At 46.4% G+C, this 19014-nt stretch overlaps 1 protein-coding gene across 3 annotated transcripts in view; it reads left to right on the top strand.

Moving 5' to 3' along the window:
* Nucleotides 1-14443, top strand: part of LOC135909421 (follistatin-related protein 5-like) — a 490536-nt gene extending 476093 nt beyond the window's left edge. For all 3 annotated transcript variants that reach the window (XM_065441374.2, XM_065441372.2, XM_065441373.1), the window contains exons 13-15: nucleotides 462-642; nucleotides 2602-2808; nucleotides 13868-14443. In XM_065441374.2, coding sequence (XP_065297446.1) covers nucleotides 462-642; nucleotides 2602-2808; nucleotides 13868-14232 — 753 coding nt within the window. In that variant the 3' untranslated portion in view covers nucleotides 14233-14443. The remainder of the gene's footprint in view (nucleotides 1-461; nucleotides 643-2601; nucleotides 2809-13867) is intronic.
* Nucleotides 14444-19014: the final 4571 nt, after the last annotated feature.

Here is a 19014-nt window from a genome sequence, read left to right as displayed (position 1 = left end):
TAAATAGCACGTTGTCCATTAGCACTAATGAAGGGGACAGTGCCTACCGTTCACAGGCATATTGGGGCTAGCAACAAGTGGATGCAGTGTTGCGTAAAACTTGCACAGGCTAACATTAGGAGATCGAAAAACTGCAACGTTAACTGGAAACCTAAGTTTAGCGACAAGTTTCGCATTGTACTCCGAGAGTATTATATGATAAGAAATGAAAGAGACACCTACATTTGGATGGTTATAATTTAGCTATTTAGCATTCAAGGGAGCTTCATGCGTTTAGGCTCTATAAAGTTTAGTGTGCTCAACGTTGATTACTACAACCTGAATGCAGGTTCAGTGACATAAGGAGCAATTTTCTTTTTAAAGTAAAAGGGCCGCAACGCCTGTGATTGGTTATTAGGTCGTGGGAGCAATTCGTGCGCGCCCTGCTCTGACCGAATCGGGTGTTGCCTTCTTCGGCGCAGGTGAGCGGGCTGTTCATCCCGCCGACGCAGGACCTCGGTTATCCTTGGAAATATGGCTACGTAGTCCACACCAACCAGCGCGGCATGTACAAGATGGACCTGCGGGCCATGAAGTACATCAAGACCGTCGATCTGACGCCCTACAACTGTGCCCCAGCAAGCGCCGACTTTGCCTCCCTGGGCACGTGACTGCTGCTGCTTGCGTTACATTTAAGGCCGCACTGGCATGTGCGTTGCGGCAAACTGAACCCCTGTAGCTGTGCCCTCTTAGCTTTTCTGCATGTAACGCGACGTCAACTTACCTGTTTGGGATTTTTTTATGTTCGCTGTAATATCTCCATTACAATGCCCTATGACCGGATTTTAAATTACGGTCTGCGCCCCCCGTGGAGCTGTCCGATGGCTGCCGCTCTATACAAGCGTAGGCTATTAAAACCCTGCAGCCTTTACACTAAGACTGACGTCAGAGACGAAACGAATGTGTGAATTCTGGGGTACAAATTTAGTTCAGAACTAATCCTGATTTCACTATTCAAAATATATGCGGACTCAGAGAGCGAGAAGCATAGAGGCTAATCATGTAGCACTCAGTTTGCTACATTACACTTGGCGAGGGGAAAGGGTGAAGAAAAGAAAACTGGAACTAGGGGGGGTAAGAGGTTATGTGGGCGCTCACACTACAGTGCTCAATGTGCATTCAAAGGAGATGGCACTAGTCACTTTCTCTGATTATGACAGTCGAATCTAGGGTTACAATGCCTTCTTTTCTATAGGATGAGCAAAATGATTACAACGTAAAAGCGGGAGCCAACGTTTCGACAAGTGGACGTGTCTTTTTCAAGTTGACATATGCTTTCCTCGGCATAGTATATATAGGTAGAATTCCTCTAACGGGGAAAGGGGTTAAGGCGGGTGGGCGAGGCAACCACAGAGTGGCGAGGATATAGCGGCGAGGATATAGAATTACTATTTACTGTGCCGAGGAAAGCATATGTCGCCTTGAAAAAGACAGGCCCACTTGTCGAAAGGCTGGCTCCCGCTTTTTACCTTTTTCTGGTTTTGCTCATCGTCTTGAATTTCCATCTCCCGACTTTCCCGTGTTTTCCCTCAACTTCTTTTCTGTATAGGCACCCTGTTGTCAGATCCGGTTAAAGCGCAAGGAAGGCATCACACTGCAGGCATTTCGTTCATGAAAAGGAGGGCAGTATGCAACATAGAATGCGTTCTATGGTCTCGTCGCCACTACAATATTGCCCGAAGCATTGTCTCGCATAAGAAAGCAATAGGCGTGGGTAAAAGTGACGCTTAGCCGTAAGAGGCGCAGGAAAGTTGCGTTGGAACGAAATGCAGGGCGCTTCACGTGACTTGAGCCAAACTTTAAATATATGCCAATTCCACGTAGCTGAACCGAATGAAGGTGATGTTGTTTGCCGTCGCTTGGAGATAGTTGGAGATGCTTGGAGTGCCGTGCATTTATTCCGTCTGCTCTAACAAACGCGATGAAGTACGAGTATTTTTGGCATAGTATACGTATATAGCACCATATTTATGGTATTATAACAGCGGTGCAAGTTAGTCAGTGAATTCCTTTTAACCGTGTCTCCAATACCTCTTACATTTGAGGAGACGCAATTTTCGATTGCTTAACGTGCGCTTCAGATGATCAAAACATGTCCACTTTTCATAATTTTTTTTAGAAGCAATGCATACTATGTATGCACACTTTGAGTTAGCACGCAATACTTTCATGAACCCAGTGTGAGCAAAGCCATGGCAGTCTATCTGCACGAATCTGGCGTCAGGATACCCACAGGGAATCCGCTGTCACTTTGCTGTAAACTTTACCTACTTATACACTTCAGTAAATAAAGCGTATGGTTAGCTGTGAAAGTTCAACAGTGATTCTTCCTGCGCAAGCGCGGAATTCGAGAATAGGTCAAGTTTTCCATTTGCGACATCCATCTCTGATTTCCCCGAAATCACATGGCCACGAAATGATATATAAAATATAAGCGCCGAACAAAGCAATGAAAGCAGTGCGTCCGTCCTATATGAAGCATCCTGAAAGCAGCAACAGTTCTTTAATGTTGCCTTCGCCGTTGTGCATGATAGATGACGCGATGTACCGACTCTGGTGCAGGGGGCTTCGTGATCCTGGAGTGCCTGGAACCCATCACTCAGCGGCCCATGGGCCAGATCCTGCTCGACTACCTCACCGACACGGTGCTTTCGCACAAGACCAACCTCTTCGGCCGTCCGCGCGTCTCACCCGACTCGCGGCACGTTATCACGCTGCAGAGTGCCAACAACAGCGTCGTCATAGTAGCTCAGGAGGTCACCGAGCAAGGTAACAGCGTGCTTACCCTGCGTACATTAAAACCCGCAAAAATTAGACAGAACAACGAATATCACTTTGACATGAAGGTCACCAAGTGGCCTACACCATTGTTGCGTGCAACCAACAAATAATTATTCTGACGCGCATGGCCTTAGGTAAAGTCAGCGACGTCTGATGGCCTTCGGAGAAACTTTTCAGATAGCAGAGTGTCAGGATAATATAGGTATGATGACACAAGGCCGTCTTACTGACCACCTCTCGTATCATTCGTGCTTCACCAGAGTGCAGAACGTGCGCAAAGCGATATGTGCTAGCATTAGAGCGTTTCAATCGTCGCCGGCTGTACACGATGTGGTGAGCGTGTTAACGCTGTCACGTGTTTGTGGTGTAGCGGATGCAATGTCGCACAGCGTTACACGTACATGCTATGCCCAAAGAAGTGTTTAGCGCGACTTGCACACTTGTGGCAACTATTGTCTTGCTGCGACGTCACGGAAAACCACAGCTCTGATGGCGACATCTTTGCACATGTTGTTCTATGCGCATCGATGTTCGGCGCGACTAAAATTGTGAAAAAGATACTTATTTATTTGTTTTAGTCAGGCACATACTCGGGGGGGCACCCCCTTCCCCCGCCCACCCCACCACTCCTCACACACATTTCGAAAGCGCTGCCAAATAAACCGTGAGACTTGACAGCTATTCGGCGGTCAACACTGGGCAGCTGTTACAGCACTATTATGGCCGAGGCGTGGAAGCGATCGCTGATCGGGTCAAGGGAGAGGACACTGAACGGAGGTCTTGAAACATATTGATATTACTAAAAAATGGGGGCATGTTTTCGCCTTTTTCATTATTTCGATGTTTGTTCCGAAATCTCAAGATGCTGCCGCTGGAAAAGCCCCAGTGAGATCTTTTCAATGATCTCCGCTTAACAGCCATCCCAAAACATTTCAAAATTTCAACGTACTCTGCAATAACTGATAAATCCATAAGCAAAATGAATGTACGTCACGCGTTACTTCGTCTGGTTTTTCCTCAATTGTACAGCACTTTTCGTTCAAAATTGGCAACGGGAAACAAAAGTCGCAAGGCGTTGACAAATTAAGCGATATACTAAGGAAGAGAGTCAGGGTAACAACCAAACAGGAAGGAAAAGCAAACATTTTTGTGTTGTTTGTGAAAATATTTATGGATCAAAACTTTTTTATTTAAACAGGAAGTAGAGAAAGCTCCGCCGGATTTAAAGAGTGATTCCGTATGTTTTGAATCACGCCTCTACAGTTACAAGTCAAGCCGCCCGACGTATATCTCTACTGTAGATATGTGGACGCTTCTGTAACCTTCCGGGATGGGCGCAGTGCGTCTGTAACCGCAGCGTCCTGCGATATACCCGGCTGTACGGGACTGGCGGCCACGCATCGTTACGCAATTTCCCAAATAACAACACGAGTCGGTTAGAGCATTTAACTTGGTGCAGCAGTAAACGAGGGATCCAAAAGAACTGTGATCGTTCCGCAAATATATCTTTCTTTATAAGAGGTAATTTTAAAAATGCTACCAGAAGTATTTATTTTACACTTTCGCTTGTTTAGTTGTTCTTGGCAATGTCCTTCGTGCGTTTCTTTCCTGTGCGAGTCTATTTGATGTGTTTTCTTGTTTGCCAAGTAAAGGGGAGGTGTATCTCACCGTTCGCGATAAAGGCGCGTAAACCCGCGAAAGACGAATGAAATAAGGTATATTTCACAGGCGTGCCTGTGAGGGACACCTTATTTCATTGTGCCTAGCGGGATTACGCGCCTTTATGACGAACGGTGGACATTATTCACGTTTGTACTAGTAAAGGTAATCCCCCCTTCTCATTTGCATAGAAAAGTTACCTTGGGTTGCTACCCCCCCTCTCCCCCCGAAAGATAATCCTGGGTACGTGCCTGGTTTTAGTATTGCAAAGGCTACGATGTGTTACAAAAAGTTGGGGTATACTAGAACATGCCGCGAAGAGCACTCCTACAGCAACAGTAAAGCGGCAATGTCAGTGATACAAGCGGCGCAAGCGGTAGCGAAATAAAATGAAAATTTATTCCACATTCAACGCCTCCGGCTGTTGCCTGGTTTGGCGGACAGGGAAAGACTATCGATACGAAGTCCCGCTGAACTGTCGATAGTGTCTTGCGCCAACTTTTGTTTCTATATACTTAATAGCACAGTATGCTCAATATTAGGGATGTGCGAATATTCAAACTTTCGAATAACGAATCGAATAGTGTTCTATTCGATTCCGTCTTCGAATGGAATAGTCACTATTGGTAAATGAGAATATTTTTCAATACTGTCAGAATATTTCAGAACGTCAACTGCGCGCAAGTAGACATAAAATTCGAGCAAAAGTAGAGGAAATTTTCACCCCCACGGGCGTAGTATTTACACAAAACATGAGGACTTGCGTAGTGGAGCGGGGGGGGGGGGGGGGGGGGTATTCTGTAAGTGTCCACCTAGTGCAAATGTCCATTTTGTCTGCTGCTGAAGTGCTGATTGGCTGGGGCTGCCTGTCTCCTTCGGACACGTAACCCATACCAGCCAATCACAACTTCAGCAGCAGGCGAAATGTATATGTCCACTAGGTGGAGACTTACAGGGTGCCCCCTACCCCCGGTACGTCGCTCAGGTTGCCATACTTTACAGGCCGTATCTACAGCGGTCATTCGCACTCTCTGAAGAGCCCTGTGCTTGTGAATAAACTACTTGTTTGCTCCTAATACCCCATTTGTGCTTTTAATAAACAACGCTTCTTAGCGTTCTGTGTAATTACAGAAACTTGCCAACTTTAAGAATGCAAGGATATGAACATAGTTTTATATCAATTGTGATAATGACTGCTCCTTGTTCCAAGACTATTCGAAAACTGTTCGATATTCGATTCGATTCACTTCTGGTACTATTCCATTCGTATTCGATTCGGTCTCAAAAATCACTATTCGCACCCACAGTCAATATGGTTGTACAAGCCCTCGCCTTGATTGTGTTTCTTGGATTGATATTTGTCGCATTCGTTGGGGCTGTAGATATTGTTGAGAGGGGTTGGAGAGGCAAGGACACATGGCCCCTTACAGGAGGACGACGAGGTGGCTGCAAGCTTTTCCAGTTTGGGAAATAAAAGGATAACAGCAGGCTTTACGGAGAAACACGGCAAGGCCAGGCTTTACACGACATATACAAGGTGCATGAATGAATAATGCATCTCGACGCAAAATTTAGTCTTTCAAAGCTTCGGTTTTATCGTAGAGCTCATGAAACAAGCATAAACGACAGCACTTTCCTCATGCGATGCTAAGTTACCCAAACAAGAATTATTCTTCCCCAAACGAGCGCTGGTGGCCCGAAAATACGTTTAAAAATATAAAAATTATTCATTCACTTTTATATAACTTCGAAAGTATAAAGTAGTGTCAGATAAGTAGGATCCCGAATAGAACAGGCGTACTCCGGTTTCAGTAATCCAAGGGACTTAAGTGTAAGCGTATAGTATTCACAAGAAGAGACGAAGTGTATTGCTTGAAATGTAGCATTCCCGGAGTACCTCATTTGTACCTTTACAGGAGCATTGGTGCCTTTGTCTGCATGTGTGTGTGTGTGTGTGTGTGTGTGTGTGTGTGTGCGTGTGCGTGTGCGTGTGCGTGTGTGTGTGTGTGTGTGTGTGTGTGTGTGTGTGTGTGTGTGTGTGTGTGTGTGTGTGTGTGTGTGTGTTCGGACCAAAACCAAAAAAAAGCAAAACGGATGCGTTCAAGAAAGTAGATAAACTTTTTCTAAATGAGCCAAATTGGCAATCAGGCTGTCCTCAAAAAGGGAAAAAAACATCAGATTTCGGTGTGCCCTTATTATGTATGTATTCGTAAGCTCCGTTCTACACTCGCTGCTGCTTAGAGGACGTGATCGAATAGGTCTCCTTTTACAGCTACAGCAGTGTTGTGTCCGTTTTATCACATCTTCAGAGGGTTTCTTGATGACCGACGCCGGAATTCTGCGGCGGACATCCGTTATCCTTGCGTTGAACTAATCAGACGTCCATCTCGATTATATAAGCATGATCTTTCACATAACCACAAAGAAATAAATCGAGTGGAGAGACGTCAAGTGACCTAGCCGGCCAATTTACAGGCCCGTGCCTTCCAATCTATCACGCATAAAAAGGCGCATCAACTAGTTCCGTGCTCGGCTGCTACTGTGTGCTGGTGCTCCATCTTGCTGATATCACAGAAGCAGAAGACGTGACAGCTGGACGTCGCTGAGAAACTCATCCACCACTCCTTCAAGGATTTCGTTCACGTAACGTTGTCCAGTCAGTGTATGATCGAAGAAGATGGGACCGATTATAGCGCCGGCGCAAAATTCCGAACCACATATTGAGCAACCACTGGTACTGGTGCCCATTGAGCTTTACCCCATGTGGATTGGAGTCCTTTCAAAGGTGTGCGTTATGCAAATTTACCTAGGCGTTTTTGCGAAAATTGCTTCATCTGTGCACATGGTAATGCCCAAAAAATCCGATGACGCATCGGCTTTTCTGAGACCCAATTCGAGAAATCCAGATGATTCCGCAGGTCCCTATCTTCTAGCGTTGGTGTTGGTTAATGTGGCACGGATGAAATGCCGCCGTTTAGAATCCTCCAAACTGATGACTTGGAAAATGGTGCCTCTGCGGCCACGTCCCGCACGCTAGCATGAGGGTTTGAGGACATAAATGCTAGAACATCCGTGCGTAGGCAAGGACTCAATGACCGCCGCTGTTTCTTGAAGCTGTCGGTTTGTCTGAGGTTTTTGTCTGAGCTATGATAGTCGATGCGTTTGGTCTGCCGCCCCACTTCGATGCCTGATATGTATATTTGCGGCCTTCCTCTTGTTGCATTTGCAGATTCCAAGGCAAGGATCATGTTTACCTTTTGTTCATTAGAGAAAGACATAGCCAAACAAAACGCACATTTATACATTTGCCCTGACGTTGTTAATTCCCTTTTCTAGTGAGAGGGATTGTGTAAAAAAAAAAGGCATCCGTGCGCTTCATCTACTCTTAGACAACAGCTATCATAGCTTTTTTCCAGTTGACACCAAACGCGGGCGCGGCAGATAAGGCACTACCTCGATCGCGATGTTTTTCTTTATTTCCTTTATTTCGTTCTAGATAACTCAGAGGGAGCCTGTTCGAGGGCGCTGCCTTATGATGCGGGTTGGAGCGCAGTCACGTGATATTTTTCATATTTCGTGGGGTTTCTTTGCCAGTCGGAAAAAATTTGTACGCGATTAGTGCATCGCTAAAAACACCGCAGTTAGATGTCATTTCGGGTGCCTAAAAATGCCTCATTGACACTTTCAAAATTAGGACAGTACTTCTCGAGTTGGTTAATTAAATGCAATCACCGAATTAAATCTCAGCAACCGAATAATTACTGGCGGCTACTCCATTGTACTGTAAACAATATGTGCTAGGTTTTCTTCGAGTAAGACATTGCTCTTTTTTTTAAATCTTGGTGCATTATAGTTAATTGGGACACCCTGTATATATTCATGAGAGAGAGAGAGAGAAGGGAAGAATGAAGTCCAGTTTGCTACCCTACACGTGGGGAGTAAAACGGGGAGTGATAGAGAGAGAGAGAGCATTAGTCTGTAGCGCACTTGCACATGCACTAAGGTAGGTGTAGGATGTCTATAGTCGGGCACTCAAGTCTGTCGCCTTCAGGTAGTGAAGAAGCCCTAGAACTGATTTCTGGGCTAATGAACTGTGAGGCCAGGCTCCCAAGATCTTTGCTTCTGTAAATGGCCTGTCATCCAGTCTATTCAAGGCACACTGGAGAGTCTGACGTTGCTTATCAAAGCGAGAACAGTGGCACAGAAGATGACTGATGGTCTGTTCACACTTGCACTTAGCGCACATTGGTGAGTCCGCCATTCTGATACGATAGCTGTAGGAGTAGATGAATGCTATTCCTACCCACAGCCGACATAGCAGTGTTGCGTCACGCCGTGAAAGGTTTGCTGGTCATTTAAGTTTGAGTGATGGGTCGAGGTTGTATAAACGACACTTAGAGTTCTGTGGTGTATGCCAGTAACTTAACGTGATGGTAGGAGCGAGACTGTGAAGCTGTGTTGCAGCGTCTACTCTCGATAAAGGTATAAGGAGTCATAATGCAAAATAGAAGTGAGGCGTGCAGACAGGACACAAGAGTAGAGAAGTGGACAACACGAACGCCGTCTCTACTCTACTCTACTCTGGTCTCTACTCTTGGTCTAGGTCTCTAGGTCTCTACTCTAGGTCTCTACTCTTGTGTCCTGTCTGCACGCCTCACTTCTATTTTGCATTATGAATCCTTACCAACTAGCTCAGCTTTCTGTCGTTCTAAGTATAAGGAGTGTTGGTGCGCCATCCTGGGCACGTAGGGCTGCGTCATCGGCGAGGTGATTACCAACGATGCCACAATGTCCCGGCAGCCACTGAAAGATGATCTCATGTGCTCGTTCAGAAGCCCAATGGCAAGTTTCGTTGATTTTAGACACCAGCTATTCATAATTGCCACGTCGTAAACCTCGCAAGCTCTGCAGGGCTGCTTTCGAATCACAAAATATTGTCCATTTGTTGGGCGGTTCTTTTTCAATGTATTCGACAGCAGTGCGAAGAGCGGCCAGTTCGGAACCTGTAGATGTCGTTATGTGTGAAGTCTTAAATTTGATGACGACTGATTGAGATGGTATAACAATGGCGCCCGTCGAATTTTCCGAGACGGTACCGTCCGTGTAAACATGGATTCTGTTAGCGTATGAACAATGCAGAAGTTCCAATGTGATCTGCTTGAGAGCCGCGGTGGTCAGGCTAGCTTTCTTCACTATTCCTGGAACAGCAAGGTACACAGCAGGCTTTTCAAGCACCATAGAGGGGATGGCGTTCTTGTTGCGGGTGAGGGCCTCAATGACAAAGAGTGCCGGTTAGCCGCAAATGATTTGGAGAACGCTGTCTGGGGTCTTTTCTCAGGCAAGCGGGCGAGATGGTGGTCAGGGAGCCTGTATATATGGCGAACATGCGCCCGGAGTGCGTCGATAGCTATATAAGTCATTATTGGGTGGTCTCTCATGGTGGCAATTGTTGCTACGGTTGATGCACTTCGAGGTAGCCCCAGACATGTTCGAAGGGCTTGGCCTTGAATGCTCTGTAGGTCATGGATGTTAGTTTTGTTTGCATTGGACAGCGCTGGTGCGCTATATCGCAAGTATCCTAAGAAGAGCGTCCTGTATAATTGAAGCATAGATGCCACGGATGTGCCCCACGTTTTGCCGGCAAGAAACCTTAGTATATGGGCGATAGAAGTAAGCCTGCTCCATGAAAGGTCTCTGTCGATAATAACGTCTAGGAATCGGTGAGATTTGGCGTATGAAATTGTTTCGTGGTCAATAGAAATGGGGTACCAGGTCATGAGCTTGTGGGTAAAAGCGACTAAGGCGCACTTCTCGGTCGTAAGTAGTGTAGGTGTGCTGAGGCCTTGAGCACGCAGGTACGATGATGTTAGGGTCACTGCTTTTTGGAGCCGTGCACACACCTGGAGACGTGTAACTGCTGAGGCCCATATACATATGTCGTCAGCATATATGGAAAGGTTTACTGTATGTGGTAGAACGTTGGCAAGTCCAAGGATTGCAAGGTTGAACAAAGTGGGGCTAAGAACCCCACCCTGCGGGACGCCACAGCAAGTGTAATGGTCAGCGGTTCGGCTAACTGCACTATGCACAAAGAAGGATCTTTTGAATAGATAGCTCCGAATCCACCGAAACATGCGTCCACCAATTCCATTATTTTCCAGGACATCAAAGATGGCTTCATGCATTACATTATCATAGGCGCTTTTCACATCGAGGAAAAGTGCAACCGATCTACGCTTGCGGTGTTTTTCTTGTTGTACAGACGTCACGAGGTCGATAACGTTGTCAGTAGAGGAACGGCCTTTTCGAAACCCAGCCATGGCCTCGGGGTATACGTTGTGGCGCTCAAGGTACCACTCTAGGCGTGTGAGAATCATTCTTTCCATGGCCTTCCCAACACAGCTGGACAACGCAATGGCTCGCTCGGACGCTATAGGTCAAGTGGCGACTTTCCAGGCTTCAGGAGGAGTATCAAGCGGATGGACTTCCACCGCTCAGGAACGACGCCATCATTCCATGACTGGTTGCAACATTCCAGAAGTCTGCCTCGGCCATCGTCACCTAGGTGGCATAAAGTAGTGTAGGTGATGCCGTCTGGTCCTGGCGACTAGGAGCGCCTGCATGTGGCCAGAGCAGTGTCCAATTCCTCTAGTGATAAGGACACATTCAATTCTGAGAAGCGTGTCGCAGGAACCTCAGCCAGAATTTCGCTATTGATGGTGACCACACTGCCCAAAATCTTCACACAAAAATCTTCGGCTATATCAACCTGCGAGCGGCCTTGATGGAGGGCTAGGGCACAGAATGGGTGTCGTTGCTGTTGAGACAAGCCAAGGCCGTGCACCGTCCTCCATATGATAGACAGTGGCTTTGCATGCAAGCGACGATGTTTCCATCCCTAATAAATGTTATAAATTATTAGAATTATTTTTTCATGAGTCGTTAGCATTGCTTACTGAAATGTTGTGTGTCCCAGCAATACTGGGACACTCAACATTCACGTGCATTTCACACGCCATTGATAAAAGACTCTGCCGAAGTGGTCACTGAAGTCTATAGGTTTTTTCCATGGTCAAAAAAGCACGCAAAGCAATTTGAAGCGTGCTAAACATGCAGCAACGTATTCATTCTCTAGGCGTAGGCTATCCATACCTTTAGAAAAAAATTTTAATATGCTACCTCCATCTCTTTCCAAAGTATAACAAACTTTGTCCTGTGTGTACATTTAAATATATTGTGTATCTGCATGGTGTTTACAGTGGAAATTTAAAACAACGTTGAAGCGAGAAAATGCGGATGAGGCATGTATGAAACGAATGTATGAATTAAAAGCCGTGCACGTCCGCGCCAACGATGATGCAGCGATGATGATGAAGCTATTAGCCCGAGTAAAGTGTAAATGTCGAGGAAATTCAAAAGAAATCTCAAATTATGTGGGTAACAAAGCTCTCGTAATGGCAATTTAGTTAGTGTGTGTGTGTGTGTGTGTGTGTGTGTGTGTGTGTGTGTGTGTGTGTGTGTGTGTGTGTGTGTGTGTGTGTGTGTGTGCGTGTGCGTGTGTGTGTGTGCTCACAAACACACGGGGGGGGGGGGGGGGGGCTCATCGCCCCTCTTGATAAGTCCGGAGGGGGCTCGGGCCCTGGAGCCCGCCCCCGTAGTCGGCGCCTATGCATTAAGTGGTTCAGGTAGAACACGCTCGCGCACCCGTATTCACAAAAGATGACCCCTCTTAGTGACGCTACTTAAGAAATAACAGAACAACACATGTGTAAAAATCCGGCTATTACATAAGCTCTCGGATATAGTTCTCCGGAGCCTAGTAGAAACAATCTTGCTTTTCGAACTTACTCATAAAATAATTTTTCACGCTAGCTCGTCTAACCAACTACAGCTCATGCAAACATTGTATCTTTGCATTCAGCAGCGTGTAACACCCACTATGCCTTTCAAACACGCAAAAGGGATCAACACCACGTCATACAGTCTCTATTGCATGATGCAGTGCGGTGCTTCTAGTCGGAACAACTACAAATGTATTATACTGGGTAAGGAATTTCTTAGCGAAAGCTGCCATCGAAATGGAAGGTTTATTTTCTGCGAACATCAAACATTGCAAGGCGCCACTCGATATTCATCTGCCTGCACCTTGTGCTGTTTACTTTTAGGTATGCTACTGTGTTGAGACCACCGCAATTCATTGAGAAATAGAGGAATTGTATAATAAATGTGGACACCAACCAAACTACGCTGCTGTGACTTGGACCATGTAATTTGCATTTGCAGACGCTTTAACATGTCCAGAGCTGTGTTTAAAAACAAACATGCTAAATACGAGCCACACACGCCTTGGGTAAGCTAGGTAAGATATGCGCTGCCGTACAGAATAAAAAGGAGCGGGTTAAAGGCAAAAAACGAACAGATATTTGTCCAGTGAAGCACAATAAGAACAACAGTTTTACAGAATGTCGTATGGGTGTGGTATATCAAATTCCCCTTAGCTGTGGCCAGTTCTACGTAGGGCAAACGGGACGGTGTATCAATCAGAGGCTAATGGAGCATAAAAGGTCGTTAACCGGTGGATCGCCTTCTAATCTTTCGCTACATTGCCGAGATTGTAACTGCAAGCCAAAGTTAGATGAATGCGCGATACTGTACAGGCATAAGAATGAAGATACCCGTCTTATGGTAGAGGCTTGGCATATCTATAATGGTGGAAGTGCGTGCGTGAGTCAACCTTCGATTACTTTACATAAGGAAGAGATTAAGTGCCTTAACAGTTATCTCTCACGTAGACCAGCACGTGTACCCGATTGACACGTGGTGTTACCATTCCTGAGCATGCGCAGATGAGTTTTGTGTCTTCTTTCATTTTTAGCCTCAGTGCTCCCTTCAGTTGATAGTCGGCGTTCGTGTTGTCCACTTCTCTACTCTTGTGTCCTGTCTGCACGCCTCACTTCTAGTTTGCATAATGACGCCTTGGGTTGCGGAACACCCTTGAGCCATGGCGGTGTCCTGATTCTGCTTTGTGTGCTACAAAGGCGTTAATAACATTCCTGTTAGACCCAGTACTCAGTGAGGCACGAAATAATTTTGAGCTGGCGTACTAGTCCGTTTTGTACCTGCATGTCTGTATGCGTGCCTCCTTTCTCTCGCTCTCTTTCATCCCTCATCACATATTACACCTGCAGTAGCATGCAAAGCTTGTCGCTCTAGGTTAATCTCTCCATGTTATCATTATTTTTCTCTCGGTGGCACTTGTTGCACCACTAGAAATGTCTACTCCATGTACCAGTCGCTGAAACAATGCGATTTGTCTGTTCCTTTGGTTATTCTCTACCTTCAATGTTTATTTATTTTTTTAATTTTTTGCTCTGCCTGTTATTCGCAGGTCTACGGTTCCTGTTCGACGTGAAGACAACGTTGCAGATCAGCGACGCAACTTTCTTCACGTCGCGCACAAGCCACAGCTACGACTTGTACGCCAGCTCGTCCACCAAGGAGGACATTCTTTTGGTGAACCTGCAGGACGGCAAGGTCGAGGTCATCACGGGCACGGGCCGCGCGATCGATCCACGCGGCGCACGCTGGGGCAACGCCAACCGGCCCATCAGCAGCGCGGGCGTCTTCGGCACCTACATGGTCACCACGGCCAGCGAGGCTGTCTTCGTGCTCAACGGCAAGACGCGCACTGTCAACTGCGAGATCGGCAATGTCGTCCATCCGCGAATGATGGTTTGGGTGCGCTCGCCCTAAACTCGCCCCTCTTCTCTCCGCCTGTCACGCTGCCCCCGCCTTTTCCCTCGACCAATTCCAGCCTATGGCTCTCTCTCTCTCTTCTCTCTCAGTTTCTTTTTCTCTTTCTTTTACGGTTATTTCAGGCATGTATGAGGCAAAGAACAGCGCCGTTGCTTAAATCGGCAGCGAGATGTGGCGCGTTTCTGGCCTAGACGAAAATCTGTGCATCGAGCACGCTCGTCAGTACGCACAGCATCGCCATATGCTTCGCAGAGTACTGTACGAGACGACGCCGACGCTGAAGCAGCTTTCTCCTCTCAGAAAGCCCTGGGGGAGAGAGAAGGCTCCCCTCAGGACGCCTGGTAGGGAATTGAGAGCAAGACGTTGGCGCCGTAATTGCGTAGCCAATTTAGCGGATAGCTAGCAGCGTATACGTTGGCGCAGAACTGCTCGCAAGCCTAAAGGAAAGAACTGACCCTGTCACTCTATCTGGGGAATCCAGCTAAGCCTAACAGATCTGACCATGAAAAACAGACGGTGCAGTAACGCCTTGAGTAATCCCTACTTTCACGCTAAATCAACAAACAGGCGGCACACTTTCAAGTGGAAATTCTTCTAGGCGCATATAATATCCAGCCAGCAGGAGAAAACAATACACAGTACATTTAACCGCAAAGATTGAACATTTGACGCCGTTTTTATATGTCCAATTTTTTCCTCCTTAAATAGTTCGTTTCCGAGCAATAAGTTTTCGTCGAAGGGCGCGACAGTAGCTGCGTTGACGACTTAGAAACATAACAAAAAAAAAACGTTTGTACACGTGAACACGCGCTGCCTATGCTTCTTTGTGAGACTTTCTCTTTCAGTGTTCGAGGTAGAAGAACGAGGCTTATGGCCGCCGTCCACTTAGCTGCTTCGCGGTCTAGTCCGGAGAACTGCAATCCATCATATCGTTGGGTTTGTCTTTTCTGTGTTCATGCGCTTTTAAAGCTAGCGATCGCGTGTAACGCAGTGAAGAGTTTGGGCAGGGCTGATCAGAACAACTTACATCGACGTTTAAAGTAACAAGTGGCAGGCGCCAATCATGAATAGTGGCAGCACACGAAAGTTTGATGTGGTTATCAAAGGCAAAAGATTATCTGTAAAAAATCGAGGCATTTGTTTAGAGGTTGCTGGATATCCCTTAAGGAATAGTTTCTACTGTTTGGCTGTGTGTCGACGCTTCCAATGTTATGAACTTGTGGTCTCATCTGAATCGGCAACACTGTTTCAAACAAATTTCCTCCGACCTCGATACTTGATCCAATGAGCGTTAACGTAAGGGACACTCGGGTAGCTGTCGACGTGTCCCGGGTCGACTGTTTCTCTCCGAAATTACGAGTAATAAACAGTCAGCTTAATCAGTGTTTAGTTTCACTAGTAACTCCTGTCCCTATACTACTATTCCGTGATCAAAATTATAAGGTGTCATAGCGGGACTTGCATGCTGGAGTAATATTATTAATTTTGCTGTTAGATTTTACCCCTGAGAAATTTCTGTATTCTTAACTAAAGCGCATAAAAACTAGACGCTTCTGACTGTTGCGCATGCAAACAAATGCTCTATTTTCTCGCTTTATTCCTTTCTTTTATCCAGCGCTGACGACATTACTCGTTCGACTACTGGATGATTGCATATGAAATAAGGGGACGTTTAATGTGGCCTTTTTCATTGAGAAGGGTCATTGCGCTTCTACTATTACCACCGGCGATGGTTAAAAATTCATGTTGTACATAACCTATAGCGATATGTATTTGTTTCAGGTTGTGCAGTACTCGGCGTCTTATGTAGCATCTGAGCTCTCTTTGTCAAGTGGAGTTTGGGCTTAGTCGGTCATGATTTTCAGAGTACACTAAGGCTATATACCTGGACAAATATGAGCGTGTTACAGTGTGCGAAAGCAGCATGTTGTCGTATTTATTTCGGCGTCCGTGGCTTTCTTAACCCGGACAGATACGCAGCGGATGTCCATGCACAGCTTCCTTTGCCTGAAATGCCTCAGCTGAAAGGACTCAATCTTGACGAGATGTCATGACAGATTTAGGCTTTCATTGTATGATCGCATGCGAAGCCTAGAAGGCGTTAAGATGATGCAATATCGCGTTGGCCAGTCTCGTAGTTGTGATGGTCTTGAAAATTTTTTCGCTTCCTCGAAAACGGCCCGGTATGACTGTAGCTAAGGCAGCCGAGTAGTACGCACGAATATTCGCAGGAAAGCACAATTTTCTGTTGTTCATGAAGAAATAATATGATTGTTCTATAGGTATAAGCTACGAAAGTTGGGAAGATGCGTCCGTTCATCTGCTACTGTCCTGCATCCACCTAATCCAAGCAGTCAGAATGATATGTGTATATTAAGAAAAAGCTTTTTCTACTTTAGTTATTTTTTATTTTGACGTTTGCGACTGTAATTCTAGTCTTGACTGTAATTCTCGTCCGTGTAGTGTCACACTTGTAAATATGCGTATTTGGAGTTAAAATGAAGATATGTTGCGCCGAGGCGCGAATGTAGACCAACTTGTTTCGCTATATATATATATATATACAAATATATATATATATGATTCTCAAGTGTGCTTGTCGAAAGTGCATTGGTGTGTATGTATGTGGCATAAATAAAGAACTGTGCTAGAAGCACTTAGCATTTTCCATGCTCCTTGTGATGGGGGGCTGTGCTTTCAGTCGCGCATTTTAATTTCTCTGGAGCTGGTTTTGTTGCTCATACAGTATGAAATAGTTCGCCTCGGTCTTTAGTTATGTTGTTCTTGTGAAAATTTAGGTTCTTGTTCATTCCAGTGAAAAACAAAATATGACGCAACAGTAGACTGTTTCGTCTTGCTTTTTTAAACTGATATTCGTTTGCTGTCAAATCATAATCAACTCATGGGAAACAAAGAAAATACGAAAGGAGAAAAACAAGACCAAGAAGGCACCAATTGGTAAATTCAGGCAAGAAAATTATAGTGTTCATTGTCGTAAAAATTTAGATGAAAAGAAACAAAAGCCCAGCATAACATTTATTCGTTGCACAAACTGCACTGGCGTCTTCTTGCGTGCCGAGAACGCGCACTACGCGGTACGGCATACTCCTAGATTGGCAACAAATATAGTAGAAGGTTTACTACTTCTGTTACGTGGCCTAAATGCCCATATGAGGCGCGCTTTTTCAGATAAGGAAAGCCGTAAATATACTGCGGTGGCGTTCTGCTAGTCGTCGAGCTCAGAAACTTTGCAAGAAAACAGCATACCGTGGCTAGTCGGCATTGTGCGCGGCTACGCGGAGCAAATTGCACGCGCCACGCTGAAACTGATAGCCATCGAGGGCGCACGCAACAAGCCTTGGGGGGTGTCACGTAAGGTTGGGCGATGCACGTAACGAAACGAGACGCCCCCCCTCGCCCTCCCGGAGCACAACGACGCGCCGTGTCTCCCTTTCCACGCGTCCTCCGCGCCCTCCGGCCACGTCGTACGTCCCGCACGACTGCAAAGCGACACCCGAACTCCGCGAATCGCAGATGGCCACCGCTGCTGAGACCGCGTGTTCCCGACATCGTTCTTCCTCCGTCTGAGGCGCAGTCGCGACGACGACGAACCTCGATTCAGGACGGTCGAGAAGTGTACGTTCCAACTTGTGCTGGCTGTATACATGTGGTATTATTTTGTGTAAGTAGAAATTTTCATGCGTGGTTATACCGTCTGTCTGCTTGTCACACGGCTCGTGGGATGCGTAAGAGAGTGTGACGAAAATGCTTGAATAAAAAAGTTGCACTTGCAACGGCAGTGTGTTGCTTCGTTCTTGCGATTTGTGTTTTGTTTCGTGCTTTTCCAGTGACTGTAAAGCGAGAATCGGCAAGCTGGCAAACGCAATTCTTTTTTTACATTCCCGCGGCTGCCGGGATCCCGCTTTCGAAGGTTTGCAGTTTTCTTGTTTGGTTTGTTTCACCGTGAGTTTTGCTCTGGTGCGACACCATTTTTAACTTTATAATCGCTGAATGTTTTAACCGAAAGAGGAGAGGCCAACGCTGAAGTATAAACTCCATGCAAGCGATCTTGCACGCGACAGCCACAAGCGACGCGATGGCGATGGCTGTCGCGTTCGCTCGTCGCCTACAAGTTGTACCCCATGCGAGAGATGACTTCGAGCGACGTCTCCCCAGTGTTGCCGGTATGAGGGCAGCAATATAGGCGCCGAAACTAGCGTTACGCGTGCTTTATTAACTTAAGTTGATGTGCTTTACTGTAAAAAGCAGCATAAAATATTTCTGAAAGTCTTGCAGCAGGTTCTTATCCTTGCACGTATAAAAATTCAATCGTTTGCTCGTGCCGTGCGACAATCGGAAGTACTTGAGTTATGTACATCCAGTTCCGGCTTCGCGCTATTGGCTAGTCGCTCATAGCACTTGCGGGCGACGAGCGACGAATTCTAGATTTGCAGAACCGAGCGATCGGGCGACAAGACCGAGCGATCTGTTCAAGCGACGGCCCGATCCGTCGCTCGAACCCGTCGCTGTCGCGCTATTGGCTAGTCGCTCATAGCACTTGCGGGCGACGAGCGACGAATTCTAGATTTGCAGAACCGAGCGATCGGGCGACAAGACCGAGCGATCTGTTCAAGCGACGGCCCGATCCGTCGCTCGAACCCGTCGCTGTCGCGCACAAAATCGCGCTCATGGGGTTTAGCCTTGATGGTATTGCAGTGTGCTGCTACTGGGTGTAACTCAAGCAGAGGAGTATAAAGACGGACATCATCAATCTCAAAA

The sequence above is a fragment of the Dermacentor albipictus genome, chromosome 1, assembly GCF_038994185.2.
Source record: "Dermacentor albipictus isolate Rhodes 1998 colony chromosome 1, USDA_Dalb.pri_finalv2, whole genome shotgun sequence".
Classification (NCBI taxonomy): domain Eukaryota; kingdom Metazoa; phylum Arthropoda; class Arachnida; order Ixodida; family Ixodidae; genus Dermacentor; species Dermacentor albipictus.
This window is presented reverse-complemented; position numbering and strand designations above follow the sequence as displayed.